The sequence below is a fragment of the Gobius niger genome (genome assembly GCF_951799975.1).
Source record: "Gobius niger genome assembly, chromosome: 11".
Lineage (NCBI taxonomy): Eukaryota > Metazoa > Chordata > Actinopteri > Gobiiformes > Gobiidae > Gobius > Gobius niger.
In genome coordinates, this window is record NC_136862.1 from 16,589,640 (window position 1) to 16,611,629 (window position 21,990).

The 21,990-nt window shown below is 42.7% G+C and overlaps 1 protein-coding gene across 1 annotated transcript; it reads left to right on the plus strand.

Moving 5' to 3' along the window:
• Positions 1-139: 139 nt before the first annotated feature.
• On the plus strand, positions 140-16,146 carry nlgn3b (neuroligin 3b). Its single transcript, XM_079566597.1, has 7 exons — positions 140-565; positions 3,506-4,156; positions 6,310-6,366; positions 7,149-7,298; positions 8,970-9,155; positions 12,189-12,978; positions 14,663-16,146. The coding sequence occupies exons 2-7, from the start codon at positions 3,673-3,675 to the stop codon at positions 15,456-15,458; spliced, it is 2,463 nt and encodes an 820-aa protein (XP_079422723.1). The 5' UTR covers positions 140-565; positions 3,506-3,672; the 3' UTR covers positions 15,459-16,146.
• The last annotated feature ends 5,844 nt before the right edge of the window (positions 16,147-21,990 follow it).

Sequence of the window (21,990 nt, forward strand, 5' to 3'; positions counted from 1 at the left end):
GGAAGTTTTTCTTTCATTCCAAGGTCCTACTAAAAGCTTGGGCTGTGCTATGAGGCGTGATGTGTTCGAGGTCCTTTGTTAATTGAGCATATAAGGCTGTCCGCATGCATTCAGTCCCCATGCAGGCTGCACACTTGGCGAATAAAGCCACTTGTTTGTGAGCTCGCGGTGAGGCTTTGAGCACAAAGGGTGCGAGCACACAGCGCATGCTGTCCGCGGTTAAGGTGTTTAGTTAATGGTTTCTAAATTGGGATTTTGTCGGTTGTTGAGGCTGAATTTAATGCACTGGCGTATCCCGGTGGTTGCCTAGTAACGCGCTGGCAGTGGGCGCCGTACGGATCTCTGTGGTGGGCGCTCCATTAAAACCGATGGCGCTCCTGACCTTGGCGTCGTGAATGCGCAAAGCACACAGACTGTGCAAAGCAGCAGATAAGAGTAAAGATCTGTTAGATAGTGAAACCTCGGCGATATTGCGCACACACACCTTCCGTGCTGGATCGAAAGTGACGGGCATGCGATGGAGCAAATCTGGACACGGAGCGTGTATGGGCTTCAGTAAAAGCAGGTGAGTTAACCTAATCATTCTGTTTATGCCATGGGATGAATCTCTGCAGATTTATCACGGGCACAGGGGCTAATTGCTCCACTTACAGCTATTACTGTAAAGGTAGCGCTCCGTTTATGTGTTGCTTTTGTGGGATCGCTGATTCCCTCTTCTACCGTCCGAGACCCAAATTAAATAGGCATTGATATCAACGTTAAGCAAGGCATACATGGCTCCACACTACAGCAGTTTGTCGATGCTATCTGGGCTGTGGCTTGCATTTCTCATTGAGAGTCGGTCACATTATTTGCATCCACTTTGATATCATTGCTCGTGTGTATGCGACCTGTAATTAGTTTTGTGTTATTATATTGCTATAATGGACTGATACGGGGATCCCACGTCCACTGTTGGGATCAGACGAATTACAAGGACACGGAGCCCAGTGCTGTAGTGTGACATGCAGGCGCACTCTCTAATGCTCTCATGTTAAGGGCCCCCAGGCAAGCACAGCCCAATCGATAAGATGTCCCAGAGATTTTTATTAGTGCTGAATTAGTGCTGAATTGTGTGGCTGTCAATGCTGCAGCTTTGTAGTTAGTGCTGAAAGTATACAGCATGATAATTTCAATGCACATTTTACTGGCCTCCAATCTGTCAAATCATAATTGAACAAAGTGTCTGATATTCCCATTGGGCAGACAATGAAACACATTGTTAAATCTCGGTTCTTTCAGATCCAGACACTTGCAAACATAGCACGCACTGCCAGTCTAAAGTACCCCAAAAGTTGCGGTTTATCATGGAGACTCACTTCAATTATGTGCCCCATTTGGTACGAGCCATAAAGCTTTTATCCACATCTGTCCCAGAGCAGAGCATAAGGAGAAAAAGCTCTGCTCCAGCCCAGTGCACATAGTTCAGAGTTACACTGGCACACTGAAAGGATAAGGTCACGATCTGCTTTAACAGCCTGCATCAGTTAAAACCATATCTATATAGGGAGGGAGCAGCTAACAATAGAAGTGTCCATCTACGCTGGCCACAAGTGTGTTGAAACATAACAAATTCATGTGCGTTTCAAAATGGAAAAAGCTGCTCATTTTAAGAATTCATATCACCTCTTTGATCTTCAGCAGCACTGGCACTATTTTTTTTTTTTTATCCAGCTTTCCGGCAGAGTTGCTTGTTAAGGCATGGGAGAGGATAACCAAATGTGACCGGCAATGTCCACTACACAGTTTGCAATCTGGCTAAATTAATTTTTGTGAGAATTTCACAGCACATTTTAAGAAAAGGGGCATTTTCCCTTTAAGACACTGAATGGAAGCTAAGTGATGTATTATCAGTGTCAGTTCTAAACCAGCAGATATGCCCCAATCTACAGGAAAATCAGTTCCTCTATCTTTTCTATTTTAATGTCTCGGAAGCTGTACATCATTGTCACACAACAGATAGACAGCAGAAGCAGGCCCCTCCTACTTTTGAGTGGAAATTTTCCCAAGTGATAATTAATGCAGACAGTGGTGCAGCATTTGTTAAATTAACTTCGGTCTCGTTCAAATCTGAGATGTTGCACAGCCGATGTGCTCTATCCTTGTGCTGAAATAAATAGCCAGAATAGCACCTCCTTGGATACAAACAGTTCTCTTAAGAGGCAATTCTTTGGCGAGGCACTAGGCACCACTCGTCAATAAATCTGATTAGGTTAACAAGCTTGTTTTGCTTTGTTCATTGATGAGCCAGTGCTGGAGAAAGTGAGACTGTGGACGCTTAAGTGTACCTGTGAACACAATGTGTTTTACATAGAAGTTAATTGGAAAGAAAACACAATCTAGTTTGCTCAGTGCTCTCCATGGGTGAGCTCACATCTGATGCTTTATTTGGAATCATTTAACTCAGTGTGTGCGTGATTACGGGTTGAGATATTCACGTTTACAAAAGCAAGGGCATCTACCGGAGCGGAAAGAGGAAAAACAGTTGGGTGAAAAAGTAATAACAGGTGGCCAGTGAGAAAGACAAGAGTTTTATCTGTTTGTATAACGCAATAAGAAGACGGGATTTCTCTTTGGCCCTAAGGAAATGGTGCAATGTTTAAGGACACTTTGCCTTTTGTTGCTGAAAGTTGAAGACAAATGGTGTGGCAAGTTAAAACTTCTTTGGTCCCAAATGTACACAAAAATCTTTCAATTAACCTGCAGTTACACTAGTTTATGATGCAAATGTGGTTCCCTTAGACTCTTTTGTTCATTGTGTATTCTCTTTGGATAACAAGCTCTTAAGCTGCAATGGCAAAAAGACTTTGCACATTCATAATAGGCTGTTTGTGTTATAGTATATTCTACTTTGGAGCAATGCAATTAAGAATAATTTCTGGGGAGGTCCCTTTTTATCTGCCTCATGCATATTAAAGCTGCTTTTGCATAAGTGGAAAAATAGACACCAAAACCTTTTTATCTTAAGATGCTGTCAGATTTCCTTCTACATCATAGCACTACACAGCCTTTTGAAAGTTCAAATCTTAAGAAGCAACACTGCGTAACATTACAGGTTATTATCAATTTAGTGACTAAACTGTCATGAAATGCTGATAAACAGCCAGCGATATTGAACGGGCTCCTAATGACCAGCCAGACACTGACAATGACAGCGGGTTATCAAAATGTAGCATCAACAGAAGGAAGCCTCATGTTTGGCTACCTGTGCGCAAAGCAAAGACGCAACATCGCCATGAAGATGAGCTAGTGAGACGCATGTTTTTCAGGTGTTTCTCTCTGACAATAGGGTGTGTGGACATACTCCTGTCGCATAGTGAAATAAAATATATATATTAGATAGTGTGACTTCAAGCATGAATATTATTGTTGGACATAAATAAATAAATAAGTGGACTACGCAATATGTAACTATAATTCTAATACCTTCAATGTTCATGATTTTCTTTTTCTTTCTTTGTTTTAGTTCTGGACTCACTGCAATGAAAAGAGAGCAGCAAACAGCCTATTTGGATTTGCCAAAGGATATATCAGGTGATGCGTGTGTGACCAGACCAGTACAGAGCGGCTAAGTGGACGCTACGATTGTGTGTGTGTATTGTGTCTTCTGAGGGCGCCATATTGCGCCTGACCATGTGGCTGGCTACGTTTCGAGAGCACCTGTTGCCTGCACACCTGCCCCAGCACCAGCACGGGACGGTGACAATTACCCACTGCGCCTTGTTTTGGTGGATACTCTGCTCCTGCTGGTCCTTCACCAAGGCTACGAGCCAAAAGTTCTACCCCACCGTGACCACTCAGTTCGGGAAACTGAGAGGATTGAGGGTCCCGGTTCCCAGCAAGGTGCTCAGGCCTGTTGACCAGTATCTAGGCGTCCCATATGCTGCTCCACCCATCGGAGAGAAGCGCTTCATGCCCCCGGAGCAGCCCTCCTCCTGGTCGGGGATTAGAAATGCCACACACTTCATGCCAGTCTGTCCCCAAAACATCCACAACACTGTGCCAGAGATCATGATGCCAATATGGTTCACTTACAACTTGGATATCGTGGCCACCTACATCCAGGATCAGAGCGAGGACTGTTTGTATCTCAACATCTACGCGCCCACAGAGGACGGTGAGTGTTGGATTTCTCATTGTTTCATATGCTGCAGTTCATTTTGATCATATTTGTGAAAACTACTCCCAAAAAAAAAGAATCTGTTTATTATGCAATTACACAGATTCACTGCAATCCTCAAATAATATGAGGTTTCCAAATAATTAAATGCATTAAAACAATTAACCAGGCATTTATGCTTCCCAAAATGTCGGTTCCATTAAACGTTCCATATAATCCCGTTTCGTCTCTGAACTCCTATCCTGAAGGCGCAGACTTGTGACATCATCTGTGACCACATCTCAAAAGGTCATCTCTGTTGTGTCTTGACTTACCATCGCACATCGTCATCTTGGTGATATCCCACTGCACAACAATCTGCTAATGAGTAATTATTAATACTACGTGGCCGCCTTGGTAGCCACTCCAAGTTTCATCTTCAGCATCTCCAGAGGAAATATTGCTGAGGTCAGGCGTTGGTGAACTATCGGTGCATGTAAATTAAGCCATAATTTAGTGCTTTTAAAGTGATGAGACCAGCATATTGGCCTGTCGTGTGTGTGTCTGTTTTTTTTTTTTTTAATATCTGAGGTAATTACAAGCAATTACTCATTTTGCTAGTAAGACTCGGTGCCACAGTGTTTTATGTTGTCTAATACAAATCCCATATCACACTTTCGTCATGTTTTATTATGTCAAGGAGATTTTTACAGTGCGTCTGCTGGGGGCCAATTAGCAGGGTACAAGAGTCAACGCTTGTCTACTGTGCGATGGATCCCACTCTCCGCGTTTTTCTGTATACTATATTTTTGGGCTTAATAAGCAGCGGAAAACACAGAGACGGTGATAAAAAAATAAATAAAAAAGGGGGGAGATACACGCTCATTTTCTTGTATCTTTTAAAATGGGGGTGAAGTGAATCAGCAAGAGAACATTTTGTATGTCTGCGGAGATTAGCGCTGCCATGCTAATCTAGTGCGGTGACAAACATCTCTCTGAAAACCAGGTTACCTCAGTGCACCGATTACACATGCTTTCTGAAGACGTATAACCCCCTTCATCACCGCTCAGTGTCAAAATAAAAAGACTTACACAGCTCTAACTTTCACTGATCTACTCTTTGCCGGCTGCTGCCGCTACCATAGCAACAACGCATAAACAGATTGAAAGAGACCGGGCCCGAATGGGGTAAACTGGATTTTATCCATTTATTTGGTTTGTTTGATACATAAAACAAAGATAAACTGTAAGGAGTCTGTTGTTTGCATCAAAATGCTCATTTGCAGCACTTGTCCTAAAACTTGGACATAATTGGGGCCTAAAGCACGTCTTACTTATCATGCAAACACTGTCTATATCTGAATAATGATATTAGCAATACTATATCTTTCTATCAATGGAAAACTCATGACTGAGAGCTTACAAACATGTTAACTACTGGTATATTAAGATTTAAGATTGGACTAAGCCACTAAAGTTAAGAGCTATTGCTTTTAAGGGCAATATGCCAAAGCTTAGAGCTACTACACCAAAAAAATCCTAAAAAAAAAATCCACTGAATCATGATTTTTGACACAGGGATTAGATCATGGTTGGATTTGTATCGTCATATCGCCCTTTCAGCAATATAATCCTAAAAGCTCTTGCAACATTTGCATGGCATTGTCAGAGACGTTGCTCATAGAATAAAAAAGGAAAACAAGCCATGATCTTGAACATTGTCTCTATCCAGAATCTTGATTTAAAGAACATTTTTGCTTGACAATAGTAAAGACACCTCCCCTTGCCATGTATTGAGCTGTACACACAGTAATTATATTGAGGCTCAATACTTGATTTAGACGCTAATCATTTTGTCAATGCTTTTTCTTAGACTGTACACATATCTTTACAAACACCCTTGAGCATGCACAGCAAAAGGAAGCGGCACACTTGAGATAAATGAAACCCCAAGATGTATTACTCCAGTCAAAGTAAAGACACACAAATCAATATAACGACACGGATGATAAACCAATTAAAGGTAACTCCCCCTCAGTATCCACACACAGCGATCGGCTCTCTTTCACAGCACATTCTTCATAATTTCTTGTTTATTTGTCGAATCTATTATTTTTTGCTCGGACACATTTAACCAATTTGTGTTTTCTCTTTTCATTGATCTGCCACAGGACCGCACAAGAAAAAGGGCTCCTCCTTTTCACACGCAGAAACACACATATCTGAAGGTATTTGGACACTTCTTTTTGCATGACTCCATAATTTGAACGTGAGATCATTTGTGATGTGTGTAAGCTTGTAAACAATAAAACAAATAGGTAGTTCATACTTTACATTCACTTTTTATCTGAATCTCCCAAAGTATCAGTATTATATTGAAGTTAATTGCTTTTACAAACAGTGATTTTATCTTCTTGCTAACTAGGGCTGACATTGTGGACTAATATGTCTGAATAAGTATGGTTTGCTTTATGCTAGTATGTAATCCAACTCATTGTGTACTTATCGGGTGTAAATACGGCAACATTCAGCTGCATTAAGAAAAGTTGTAATCTCCCACCTCTATTTTAATGCTTGTGTAGTGAGAATGCGAGAAATGACTCGAACTGCCAAATGTCTCATCATCACCGTCCCCTTATAGCTCAGCCGAGAACTGAGATTTTTATGCCTAAATTTCTAAGCCACAGATTTTGAAGCGAGCACAGAAACCCAGATATGGTAAACAACAACACACTCTACATCTCTTTAATGGAGTGCAAAAATAGACACCGGCCCATTTGTCCTGTTACAGAGTACTTCCCTCGCTCTTCCATTTCGCCGTTGCAGCTTTTAAACCACAAACCTGCCTCACCTCTAGCTGTAAGGCATCTCTGTAAAAAAAAGAACCCGCATACTTTACACGGGGGACATAAACTTTGGTGCTTTATTAATTCCCCGTTTCATTTCTGTAGCCGCTGCAGTTGTTTGCTCAGCTCGTCCGCCCGTGTCTGTGTGTGTGTTGACGTTGCAGATATAAGGGACTCGGAAGCGCGGCCGGTGATGGTGTACATCCACGGAGGCTCCTATATGGAGGGCACGGGCAACATGATGGATGGGAGCGTCCTGGCCAGCTACGGGAACGTCGTGGTCGTCACGCTCAACTACCGGATCGGCATATTAGGTGATGCCACTGTGTCCCTACGTGCTTGCTTTTAACGGCGTTTCAAATGGGGCTTTTAGTGAGGAGATAAAATATAATCGCCATTAATTGCCACTTGTTTTTTCTCCAAGGGGGGTCATAAAACAAAGATTCTTGAAAGAAATATGGCTCAACTCAATATAGGTGGACTCGGCAGACTATCTTCTGACCATTGTGTGGCTGTTTTTGCATACAGATGTCTTAGTCACACTAGCGCCGCGAAATATGAGGGAAAAATGCTATATCTGGCAACTGTCTAAATAATGCAGTAAAAAAAAATTACTGTGGTATTTTACTAAACCATTTCAAGTTTGACCGAAAGGACAAGATCGCGAATACAAGCGGCCGAAATGAGTTTCCTTCGCAGGGTGGCTGGGCGCACCCTCCGAGATCGGGTGAGGAGCTCAGTTACCCGGGAGGAGCTCAGAGTAGAGTCGCTGCTCCTTCACGTCGAAAGGAGCCAGCTGAGGTGGCTCGGGCATCTGTTTCGGATGCCTCCTGGTCGCCTCCCGCGGGAGGTGTTCCAGGCATGTCCTAGTGGGACAAGGCCTCGTGGAAGGCCCAGGACACGGTGGTGGGACTATGTCTCCGAGCTGGCCTGGTGTCGCCTCGGGGTCCCCCCAGAACAGCTGGAGGAGGTGTGTGTGGATCGGGAAGTTTGGGCATCTCTGCTGAGACTGCTGCCCCCGCGACCCGGCCCCGGATAAAGCGGAAGAAAATGGATGGATGGATGGATTTCAAGTTCAAGAATCATATTAATTAATGTTTTCACCAAGTTGTCTCCAAATCAAATCAATATCAATATATATTAATATCAAATATTAATTCAAATATGAAGCCTTTAGGTTGTGTTAGCAAAGAAAAAGGTTAAATTTGAATCGGATGGAATGGCTCAGGGATTTGTGATATTGTGGCTTCTTGAAATACGGATATTGTGTGACCTAATACTGCAAGGCATGTTTATTTACCGTGCATTTCGTACACAAGGCAACTCAATGCGCAATTATAACAATTTAGTGATATACTGTGCAGTTATTTTGCTATTTTGCACGCTCTGTCCTAGTTATGCGCACTACCTAAAACAATAATGCTTCTTCTTTTTCACAACGATTTTTGAAATCTATACCGTATTGGCTTGTGTCATTGTGGGAATAAAATTTGAATAGTCCAAAACAAGATGCAGTGCCCATAAAGCAAGGTCATGTTTACTTTGTTTCTGCTCTCATTAAGGATTCAAAAGCAATGTCTTGTAAGAATGGACTAAACTAAGGGAATACAATTAAACCCAGCACCTGTGACCTGCGTATTTATATGAAATTCATCAACAAGCAAAGATTGATTCGACTAAATGTGAATGTTCGGCTTGTTGTTAAAAAGGTTGCATTGCAGAAAGATCCCTGAGGGCCACATCGCTTCTGCTACGGCTTCGAAGCTATTACAAGGAGTTGACTAAAGTTGTCAGAGCACCGTGGGAGATAGCGAAGCCACATTTTGCACCTGAGGATGAATCTTGTCAGTTAATTCAGATGTCCTGCCGGGCTACAACTCGAGATCAAAGCGGCAGGGGTGGACTACAGATCTCCTGCTCACTGTATGTCGTCTCTCATTGTGTGTGTGTGTGTGTGTGTGTGTGTGTGCGTCTATCCACCCCAGGCTTTCTCAGTACGGGAGACCAGGCAGCTAAAGGCAATTACGGACTCTTGGACCAGATTCAGGCTCTGCGCTGGATCAGTAAAAACATCGGTTACTTTGGAGGAGACCCCAATCGTATAACAGTGTTTGGGTCCGGGATAGGAGCGTCCTGTGTCAGTCTGCTCACGCTGTCGCACCACTCCGAAGGTAAGGGCAATTGCCTCACCTGCCATTCTACCAAACCAAATTAGATTGTAAGTTGCATCTGGATTCAGCGCTTATCTTATTTTCAACAAGCCCTGCCTGGTAGATTCTGTGTTACGATGAAGTACATTGCATTGTTGTCGTTTAACTAAAGTTAGTTAATCTTTCTTTTTTGTTCTTTGTGCATTTTCATGGAAACCCCCAAACCTATGGTCATTTTGCAAATACAAGCAAAATGTTTGGTGTTATGTCTGTTAAAATTTTGTAGCTGTGCAATGATGGGGCCAAATAAACGGCACCCACACAAGGCCAAGAAAAACAAATTACTTTTGGAGGATGTATTTGTAGGATTTGGAAGCTGAATGACAATGCCCTATTTGAGGGCACTTTAAATTTACAATTGAAAACAAGGTTCTTCTTTTCAGATTGGCTCGGTGAAAGGAGCTGTTTGTGATTTCTTTCTCATTGCTTGTTATGAAGCCAGGAATTGACCATCTTTATAGAGGATCTGTAATTCAAAGGTGTTTCTTACATTTCTTAGTGTAATCAGATTTTCCGTTTTTTTTTCTGGTTGTCATGGACACCTGCTGAATTAAACCTGAGAATTTTGTGAAATCCATTTTGCGTCGAGTACGTGTTATGCAACAGAAAACCTTTGTAGCTCCACGGCTTTTAAAGTTTCCTGGTGAAACACGATCTCGAAGCTTTTTCATATAGATGGTGCACTGGGAATTAGGGCTTTTTATCTTGCAGTGTTATTGCCCTACTTTCCCTATTGATACAGGGCTCAAAATCAGAGCCGGTGCAGAAAAGCATGTGTTTTATCAATCGCCGTCCTTGCATGCAGCTTTGGAGCGAATTTTGTATTTGATGATGCCCTCGCTCGGCACAAAGACCTCGGGCTGTCTTTGAAGTTGGCTGGCTCACTCGCTGCCCTAAAAATGTAAAATAAATGACAGAGAAGTAGGCAGAAAGTGACGCTGTCCTCAGATTTTTTTCCCCAGTGTCTGAAATGCCTTAACCCGAGCTGCGGAGTAGAGAGGATTTTAGATACAAGCAATTTTGGAGGTGAACTGCTGCATAGACTATACAATTAAGCAGCAAGTACTCTATCAATAGGAAATGATCCAAATAGGCCCACTAATGTCACCTCTCTGAGTTCTCAATACTCTCAAATGCATCTTTAAATTACATGTCCATTTAAAATAAAGGACTTTTAACTAGCTATTGGAGTGCCTCGGATTTTTTTAAATTTGTTAATAATTGAGATGAGAAATCGCCAATAATGGTATTGTCATTACTTAAGGGGGGTACTAGGCAAAATAACATTTCAAGGGCATGTTACAAAGTTGTTCTTTCATCAAAAGCATACCTGGAGTTGTGTTTAAAGCCACTAGCGCTTCTTATTAACCTTCGAATCTTCCTCAGTGGCTATTCTTAGCAGTACAATGACAGCTCCCAAATAGCGCCTCCTGAGGTTCTATCCAGAAATGCTTTCCTCACCTCTCGAACTCTTGCTAAGATTTATCCTCTCATCTCGAAGTAAAAACACTCGGCATCGCTTCACTGCCGCCACGTCGGCCACACGCACCTGTCGGCCACACGCACCTGTCGGCATATTCTTTCACTTGAAAGGATCAGGGAATGAAACCACTGGATATTTTTGTTTTAGCTGTTTTAGATCAATATTGCATTTTCCATCCAACAAAGTGTAAGATATTGATAAAGATGTGTTTGGCATTATAACCAAATAGCTGCAAAAAAGAATAATACCCCCTCTTTGAAAAAAAATATTCTCATTATGTCAAACTACAACATCTGTTTATGCGTCACATTGGATTGTCTGCTTTGCAATGTTGCTTTTCCCCTAAAGTTGCACTGCTCTTGTTGACTTCATTTTACAGAAATAACCAATCTATAGCTTCCAATTTATGTGAATATGTGATAAGGCGATGCTTGTTTCAGTGGTTCATTACCAAGACAAGGCTGCAAATTGATCCCTATCCTCTCATGTTATATCTAGTGACTCATTCTGGCTCTCCAATCCAATAAGCGGATCAAGCAAAAACAGCCCGTATTTTGTCACTTTTTATCATTATACTAACAAAGGAAGGCCAATATCCCATTACCAGCTCATTCGCTCTCAGGGCTGCATTACAGAGCGGCTTTGCCTCAACCAAAGCAGTTGGCAACTTCTCCCTAATGTATATTCAAAATCCATCACGTGTTGGCTAAAATTAGTGCAGAGCAAACTTTGGATTGAGTTCAGATTATCAATGAGGGGAAAGCAGCCAGGCTGTATGTTATGATAAGCCAAGCATGACTTCATAAGGAATTTGAAATGGTAAATCTACATTTTATCTGGTAATTAGTTGTTATCTCATAACTTGAAATGTTCCGATTGCTACAACAGTTTTGGCTCATTGGTAAAACAGATTGGTTCATCAGGCGAAATAAGGACATTTCCAAACTGAGTGAGCAGCCGCCTATTTTCCTCAAATTAATAGCAATGTTGTTGGTTTGGCCGCATTGAGTAATGTGTCTCCGTCATAGCACAGATTTTTATCTGTGTATTTCCTCCCTCACAGCATGTAGTTCTCTGGACTTGTACGCTTGAACATGAGACAAAAACATTTATATCAAAAAGGAAATGTTTTTACTGCGTCACTGAAAATCTCCTTGCAATCACTCACACAATCTGTAAGTGGAAATCTCTTTGATTATCAAGTATAATATTCAATGCTACTTAAAGACTGTAAGATTATCATACATTTGGGGTGAAACACGCATGAATATAAAGTACAGAGTGCTCTACTTTGTGAGATTGTTGCATTTTTCTAAACTAAACAGTGGCTGAGTTTGCAGATTTGATGAAGCAGGAAGTAAGACTATCCATAATTAATTAACACGAGCACAATCTTTAATCAGGTTCAGATGGTTTCCTCGTGGTGGCTGTATGCCCTGGGCTCCAACTTCACTGAACACAGTCCTAACAACCACTAACAGCTGTTCTCTGTCCTGTGTGCTTTGTCCCAGGGTTGTTCCACAGAGCCATCATCCAGAGCGGCTCTGCCCTGTCCAGCTGGGCGGTCAACTACCAGCCGGTCAAGTACACGCGCATGCTGGCCGAGAGGGTGGGCTGCAACGTCCTGGACACTGTGGACATGGTGTCGTGCCTGCAGAAGAAGAGTGCCAAAGAGCTGGTGGAGCAGGACATCCAGCCGGCCCGGTACCGCGTGGCTTTCGGCCCGGTCATCGACGGAGACGTGATCCCGGACGACCCCGAGATCCTGATGGAGCAGGGCGAGTTCCTGAACTACGACATCATGCTGGGGGTGAACCAGGGGGAGGGGCTGCGATTCGTGGAGAACGTGATGGACCTGGAGGATGGCGTGTCCGGGAGCGACTTTGACTTCGCGGTGTCGGACTTCGTGGACAGTTTGTACGGGTACCCTGAGGGGAAAGACACGCTGAGGGAGACGATTAAGTTCATGTACACGGACTGGGCGGACAAGGACAACCCCGAGACCAGGAGGAAGACCCTGGTGGCACTCTTCACCGACCACCAGTGGGTCGAGCCGTCCGTCGTGACCGCTGACCTCCACGCTCGCTACGGGTCGCCCACTTACTTCTACGCCTTCTACCACCACTGCCAGAGCCTGATGAAGCCCGTGTGGTCCGACTCGGCCCACGGGGATGAGGTGCCCTACGTGTTTGGGATCCCCATGGTCGGCCCCACGGATCTGTTCCCCTGCAACTTCTCCAGGAACGACATCATGCTCAGCGCCGTGGTCATGACGTACTGGACCAACTTCGCCAAGAGCGGGTGAGTGAAGCCAGAGCGCTAAAAGTACTAACTAAAGAAAATACTCAAGTTGAAGGATTTACTTTTATAAAACATCCCTGATACTAATTACTTTTTAGCCAGTGATGTCAAATAACATCTGTCTAACTCTGCTAACACTGGGTTGTGTTTTATAACGACATATTTTACTTGGATTCAATGACACGTAAAATTCCTTTAAGAATTAACTTAATTAATTTCCGAGTACTGTGCCGTCATTTGTTTCCCTTCAGCCTCTGAGTAAAACACATTGTTGGCTTTGAGTTACATCCCGGCCTAAAATGGCTGCTTTATTGGCATTTTAAATCTAACCTGGCCAGAGCTGCCTTCTTTCTGTCAAGCTGTCCCACCCCAGATGTACCCTTCTTTTATTGCCCTGATTAAAAGACTACACGACTCGCCCCAAAGTCCTGCTCCTAATTAAGAGCAGTCTGAACTGTCAAGGCCCTATCCTCTCTCTTCTCTCCCTGTAGTTCACGCCGAAAGTGGTCCTCTAGGTTCGTGTAATTAGTTCACTTTATAAAACTTCTTAAAATAAAAAGTCTATAAATTGGGTTTACTGTTGAGGCACAAACACTTCAGAAGCGTCCTCGCCGTTTTTTTAATGCCGTCATTTGGCCTCACCATAAGATCAATTTAAATCTGTGCATTCTTTGTGCAACATTACATTTGTAACCTTTTAAAGCCACCTCAAAGTATATCTTTATGGTAATGCTATTAATTTAATAGACAGAATAAACTCTGAGATTAATATTATGCAGGGTTAAGTGCATAGACGGTTTTTGGAGGCAACGACGCTGCCATTTACAAGGATTTGCATAAATTTTGAAAGCGCTTGCAAACTATACGACGATGTGACACTTTGCATAACCTTTTAAGTGTGGTCTTTGGTCCTATCTGGGCAATTTGCTGCAGGATCCTGTGTAATTTATAGTCAAAGATTAATGTTTAATGTTACATTTAAAATATGCACCTAATTAAAGCTGGGATTAAGTCTTCCAAAGTAAAATACCTTTGAGCCTGACTGAAGTCACTCTGGCCAGAGCATTAATGCTGTGTAGACACAGGGATGTTCTACACAAGGTTCTAAACACCATAGTCTGATAGTATAACAGGTCACTATTATTGGAATGAACTCAGAGCTTATATAATAGAAAGAAGTGTTTTGAGTCAGTGGTTTCTATCTATTGTTTTCTTGCGTATCCTTTGATTCGTTCATTTACTGAATATATATATATATTAAAAGACAACACTATTTGTACCCCCTACCTTGAGGATCCTGCCAATACTAATGTAAAGTAAAAAACTAAACTCAGTACTTAGTTGTGTGTTAAAATGAGGCTACATACTCATTACTTGAAAGTAATATTGAAACTCTTCTTAGTTTCACCTTCTTTTCTCAATATGAAATAATTCCAAGTTCCCGAGGAGTCTCTGTCCCCTTGGTTGGGAAACACTGTTTTAAGTATTTTATCTCATCTAAGAGGGGGTATTGTTGGAAACAGTTGAAAGTGAGAAGCCACTATCCTGTCGAGAGCAGAGGCCTTGAGGAGATTCGTTTATTACTTTGTTTTGTTCTACTGCTGCTCGGAGTATAGCTGTTATTTTGTCCACTCACCTATATTGTCCACATCTTTACCTTTGTTTTTGTCTTGTCTGTTTGTAGTGATCCTAATAAACCAGTTCCCCAGGACACCAAGTTCATTCACACAAAGGCCAACCGCTTTGAGGAAGTGGCCTGGTCCAAGTACGACCCCTTCGACCAGCTGTACTTGCACATCGGGCTGAAGCCTCGCATCAGGGACCACTACCGCGCCACTAAAGTGGCCTTCTGGAAGCACCTGGTCCCTCACCTCTACAACCTCCACGACATGTTCCACTACTCCTCCACCACCACTAAAGTCACCCCGCTCGACCCCACCCAGTCCAACGGCAAGAGGGCGGGAGTCACAGGGCGCACCCCAGTGTCCACGGCCCACAACGCTGACGGGAGTCGAGAGATGGGCCCGCTCATCATGCCCAACCCTCGAGATTACTCCACAGAGCTGAGCGTCACCATTGCAGTGGGAGCGTCCCTGCTCTTCCTCAACGTCCTCGCTTTCGCCGCCCTCTACTACCGCAAGGACAAGCGCAGTCGGCAGGACACGTCCCAGCAGCCCAGCCCGCAGCGGGACAGCAAAGGGAACAACGTGAGCCACACCAACACCGTGGACGAGACCTTATCGTCCCAACAGAGGAACCAGTGCGAGGCCCTGCACAACCCCATCCACGTGTCGCCCAGCCTGGACTACTCTCTGGGACAGCGGCGCTCGCCTGACGACATACCGCTGATGACGCCCAATAACATCACCATGATCCCCAACTCGCTCATGGGCCTGTCCAGTATGAGCCCCTACAGCACCTTCCCCGCCGGGTACAGCTCCGCGGGGCTGCCCAGCACCCACTCCACCACACGGGTATAACCTGGCACCACTGGTTTATGTGTGTTGGTTACATCACAGGGACATTGATGTAGTTGTTGTCCCGGGTCCATCCCAGCAAAGATCTCGGCTCTGAAGTAAGATGTCACAAGTGTGCGCTCCAGGTATTGATGAGTTTAACAGGTTTTGGTTGTAAGAAGCTCAAAATTAATTATAAAGACTTGATTTAGGTTAAAAAGTATCAGTGCTTATAGGTATGGACAGTTTTATTTTCTCTAAATGCCGCCAAAGAAACTGTTAATGTAAGATAACGTTACCAGAGATCAGTGAATCCTCCTAAATTTAAACCCTCTGTTGTTTTAATTCTGCAAGGCCGGTCCTGGTGTAGTCAAGCAATAAAACCTTTAGGCACTGTGTCACATGTAGCTTTTTTAAAGATTTCTTTTTGTTTTTAGTCCAGAGGCTTTATTCAACAGAACAGTTTAGCGTGAAAGGACGGAAGAGCATTTTACTGACTTTTGGAGCCCTGAGCATTGGTGCAAAAGCCTTAACCCCAAGGCCAGTGTTTCTCAAACTTTTCGCACCAACTACCATCTCATGAAATATTTGATCCTCCAAGTACCACCAGGCCAAATCCGGACAAAACCAGGCCAAGAAAGGGTCTCAAACAAACATAAAGTTGAATAAAGTTTGTCTAAACTTCGTGAAAACCAGAAAAATCACCAAACTAAAATGCATTAAAGGCCCAAGAAATGGCAGGAAAGTTGTTGTTATTATTGTGACAGTGATCCTGGAAAAGTGAGCTTGACATTTGTGAAAAGTGCTGATAAACTGATCGGGAATAAGTTTAGACACAGCTAGAGATTAAAAATGTAAAAGCAATGAAAGTGAATAAACCAGGTACAGGGCCTTAAAATGAATGAAATCACGTCTATACTTGATACCACCGCTTTAAGAATTGGCCTTGGGCTGAAGTGAAGCCTGAGAAGAATTAATTTCTACACGAAATGAAGTGCAGAACTGTTTTGTTTTTTTGCGATATACCTTTTCGCAGTCTGACAGAATCCACATGTTGAAATAATTGAGCGCTTCTGAGCAGTTTGTTTAAGCGATGGACACGGGGACAACAACCACAGCGGTGTTTCTGCATTGTCAGCCGTGCAGGTGAATCGGGGCCGTGACGTAGATCTCCACCTGTAAAGCTGTATTTAGGATGTGTACGTCGATAGGGTATCTGTTTGTCTTTTACCAAAACGTTCCGACATCCGGCCTTTCGCTCTGTCATGATAGGAAGTGTTAACCGCGGCCATTTTATAATAACCATGTGTTTGAGGCAGTGAAAAAGAACGAAACAATGAAAAAAAGTGCATTTCATTTCTGGCTTTTTCGGGACTTTAACAATAGCAGGAACTTAGTATAATGTTTCTACAGTTTGGATTTGTATGGGAAGCTTTTTCTTACTCTGTGATATCTATTTTGATCCCTTGCTGTGCGCGGAGCAAAGTGACATCTCATTGATAGGACGAGATGAGGGAGTCGCATTAGTACAGTTATTATCAAGCTATTTTATACATATTTCTCATGGTACATTGCTTATTATATAATTGAAATGTATTTTTACTGTAATTACTTTCAAATGCCTTGTAACTTGCTCATATAGGGACACACCATAGACGTGCGCCAGACTCGGGTTTGGCGCCAAAAACGTGCGCTACAGACTTGTAAATTACAGACATCATTTAAAGTTACCCCATTGAGTTCTGCATATGTAGTGTTGTGTACCCGATTGTAGTCTATTTGAGTATATTTGCGATACTTTGTTTTTACGTGTCTTTGTTTTCATTTGGAGACATTTATTATAGGAATATAACTTCTGCTTCACTATAAGAGACTTGCTTCTAAATGTGTTCTTAACTCATTCTTTGGGCTTGGCTTGTTTGTACAGAAAAACCTAGAGCAACCTTTGATTTGTCGTTTGTTTATCGAATAATGTAAGGTCTTTTGGGAAAGCTTACTGTAACTACATAGTAATTGTATGTACTCCGAAGCTCAGTTACTCACATTTAAAAGGAGTTTTAGTAACGCATAAGTGCTCCTTCGACGCGTGGTCTGGACCCTGTATTGGCTTTAAGCAGAGTGGACACAAAGGACATTGAGATTTCTTTGATTCAGTCATAATGTTGTTTAATCAAAATTAAACCAATATTAAAAGATTTTTGAACTAAATGTTGAAGTTTTATTTAAAGAGAATCACCCACTAAGGCGATCACATATATTTTATCACAAATATGTTTGTTTAAAGGGATATTTCAGGATTTTTGACATAGGGCCTCATTATCCAGAGTGTTGATTTCTTCATTTTTATTCATGCAGTCCTTATATTTGAAGAGTTTAGTGGCGCTAGGCTAGTGCTAGGCTAGCAAATGTCTATGGTAACTAGTAGCCTGCATTAAAAACCTCTTCAAAATCATCGGGTCTAAAATAAGTAATCTAAAAATAAGTAGAGTCTTTAAAATAAGTAAGTTTGTCCTTGATTGCAGTAACTAATTAAGTCTGTCCATGATGCAAGTATTTGCACATAAATTAAGAAAAACATTTACAACTGTCTTTTTTTCAAGTAAATTAAGATGAACTTTTTTTGAGTGGGTGTTAATTTTAGTGTAAAAACCTTACACTTAAAGGCACACTGCGTAACATTTTGGACTGTACTGTTGCCATCAGTGCAAAACATGCTCCTTTTGACCAGCTCAACACAGAAAATGCTATCACTGCAGTGAATAATCAAAGAATGGATTTGGATGAGGACCTCTCATCAATCTCAAATTCTACTGACTTTAGTCACATCATGGAGACGAGCTGGAGACGCACCCACTCCCGGTAAAGTTACAGTCACCGCTCACAGTAAAAACACATGCTTGTTTGTACATTTACAAGGTATTTTTCCAATGATGAAATGATCTATCATAAAATAAATCCTAGTATTTAAAATAAAATTGTAAGTAAAATTCTACGTGGTGTGGCTTTAACCAACAGATTTCTTGAAATTGACTTATTTCAACAAAATCTCTCTCATTTATTTTTGTAGTGCACTAAACACTGGTGCACGTTATGCACTTTTTACATTTGAGTGAAGACTCAAATACAAGAATCTCATGCAGAATGTTTATGGTCTAGAGCACATGTGTCAAGGTCTAGGCCCGCGGGCCACATGTGGCCCGTGAGATGATTTAATTTGGCCCTTTGAAGAGCATGAACCCCTGAGCATGTCAAAAATAAAAGTAAGTCTCTAGCCCATTCCTGTGCGGAGTTATGGATTTTTAACGAAATAACCAGTTTGCTCATTCCAGCCACTAGGGGGCACCTTAAAGGGACTATACAGATGAATATTTTGTTAAAATTATGTATTCCTCCCCCCCCCCCCCCCTACATGTTCCAGCCATGTCCTAATGTGTAGAATGAGCCCAGACCATAGACTGTAAAAAAAAATGTCTTATGCTCACTCCTCCCCGTTTACCAGATTGACCACGGCCGTGGGGCAATTCATGGCGGATTTACAGGCTCCCCCTCCCCAGCTCTGACGAAGCATGTTCCTAAAAAGGACATACGGGCGGGATTTTCACCGTAGACTCGGCCCGTGCGTGACGTGTAGCTCGCGCTGCTCCAATGCTAACAGTCCGACCCTCATTAAATACGAGATTTCAAAAATTCATATTACGAAAACCAGCCTGGTTTCATATATTGTTATTAACCCAGCGTGATCTCAGGAGGAAGATCTAGCCTAGTCTAGCGTTGAAACAATTGAAACCAGGCTTTAAAGTAGTTTTTAACGTGTCTAAAGTCCAATGCTTTTCAATGGGGGCCTAGCGGCGATATGGAGGTATTGCAGCAACGGCGGAGCAATGGCGGCCCCCACGTTTGTGGTCAAAAAGCAGGGCAGCCAGCGGCCATTGGTCAGACCTGTTCACCACAACTGCCTCTAAAATCCTGCACTGTCACGCAAAAAGTTGTTACTTCGGGTCAGAATTGCCGCCATGCACGAGCTTAATGTAGAAGGTGCTGTTACACATATGACCTGAGGTGGCAGTAGTGAGCATAAAATGACCAACTTGAATCTAGCCTCTTTAAATAGATAAAAAATGAAAGAATTCCACACTTGTCCAGCAGAGGGCACTGACATAATAAGCGATCAGGATATAAACAGCATATTATAGCCACATGGCAAATGGTCAGTCTGCCCCAGGGCGGCTGTGGCTACAATAGTAACTAACTGCCACTAAGTGTGGAGAGAATGAATAATGACTTAATGTAGCATTTTGAGAAACGTGTGACACAGGCTGATAAAGCGCAACAAGTTTAAGCTGCTATTTATGAGGCCACAGTCCTTTACAATATGTGACCTGCACCCCGCCGTGGGGGCTGAATTTCGGCCCTCGACCAGAAGACTTCGACACCCCTGGTCTAGAGGTTTCAGGGTTCTACTTTTACCCTACAGAGATTTAGTTCTTTATATAACACATTGCAAATCTTTGCAATATGCAGTTGCAGCTTGTTAAACTGCAATTTCGATTCAGTTTCCGTTATCTGGCAGCCCTAATCATCACGACAAATGGACTTCAGTCAGTCTTTGGGTCATTCTCTTGAGACATTTTCTCTTTAGAAGTGCCACTCTCAGAAATAGATCATGCTCTCTCTGAAACAATTACCTATTCATTTCACAGTCATTCCCTTTTCTGTTCTGATAGCCTAATAGTTTTAACACATCTTATTTGAAGGCCCGTACGTCTTTCTTTTCAGGAAGTTATAAAATATTCATGTTTTTTGGTCTGGGACATTAAAATCTCAGATACAGAGATTCCGCTTTAGTATTTCCAATATTTCTATTTAAAAATATTTGTTCAGTCCCCTTTAAACTTCAAACCCAGATTCATCATATCCCAGCTTCACTGTGAAAACGGTGGCGCAAATGAGTGACGCAGTTTGGAGAGAAGTTCATAGTTGTGCTCCTGATTTCATTACAGTGAATAATTGAGGCGCTCACCACAGGAGGTCATCACCGCTAACGCGCTCTGACTGTCGACACGCCTTTGTCCTCTGCGCCTGTTTGTCTGAGCGCTGTTTGTTCATTTTGACAGAAGATAAAATAACGCGCATTACCATATCAGCCGGAGGAGGGGTCTGTAAACACATGAGCATTACCACATTGGCTGTGCAAACACGGTCGAGTATATCCATCACGAGCAAACAGTTACAGGAGGATCCAGCGTGAGGCGCATCATACATCACTGCTAATGCTCAGATGGTCGTGTTTGTATGGATTAGTACAGGCACCACTTAAGAACCATTATACAAACAGTACTTTTACCTACTCAGGCTACTTTTTCAGGACGTTTCTTAAAGGTGCATTATGCAACTTTTTATGTGGAAAAAGAAAAGTTGGTATTTGTGTGCATTTGACCTTGTAGTGACCCAGCGGCTGTATGTGGTCAGCATGACGCCTTTACTTTCCATCACAGTGGTCTCTAGGAAGCTCCGGGATCAATTGTTTGGAAGGTTTTCACTACTGACGGACCCTCTCACCTGAAAACCTACCAAACCATTGCTCCTGGAGCATCATAGAGGCCACCGTGATCAAAAGTAAAGGCGCCATGCTGACTATTCATACAGCCACTGGGTCACTACAAGGTCAAATACACCTTTAAAGACAGCTTGAGCTTCGCTGTGACGGCAGGGAAGCAGCAGCATCTCCATGGAGACAAGCTGTGATGTCCCACTCCCAGCATGGTTACGAGCATAGACTAAAGTTAAGAATGGACTAATTGTGGCCTACTTCTTCATGAAACCGTGAGGAAATGGCAGCTGACTCCAGCTGGTTCCGGACTCCTATGGACTTTTCATGAAAGGCAATAGAAAACACAGGCCTATATCGTTCTGACCTCCATGTGTTTGTCTTTAAAGCAGCACTAAGCATCGTATCCCTCTTGAGGCCATAAGCGCCACTGCAGGTGTCATACCATATAGCAGTTTTCTACTCATTAATTGTCCGTGAGAGTAAATACTACACTGACAGAAAAGACAAAGGGAGAGAGGGATATTGTACATCCAATTACACAATGAAGATCTTTTTTTCACTCAAACTTGGCTGTAGATACTGCTTAAAGGAATAGGCCACCGTTTTTATATACTGAGATATGCTCTTACCTCACTTTAGCCAAGTTAATATATCCCCGTCTGGTCTTTGTCCGTGCGCTCTGCCAGGTACACGGAGCACATACGCAGCCTCTCCCACATGTCACATAGCTCCAAAAAAGCTCACGATAGAAGCTACCAAGCTCTTCCACGTGTTCCCTATTTAAATAAAGTTACGTGAAGTGTTTTCATGCGAAGTATATTTACACAGAAATGTAGCATGTCGATTTTATAAGCAAATAAAAAGGGGGACTATATTGTGAGGCGTAATGATACGAGGAGCACAGCGTCCGCGCAGTAACTCCTAAAGACTTCCCCCGCTCACTTCCGTCAATAACCTTTAGGAGTTACTGCGCGGACGTTTTACTCCTCGTATCATTACGCCTCA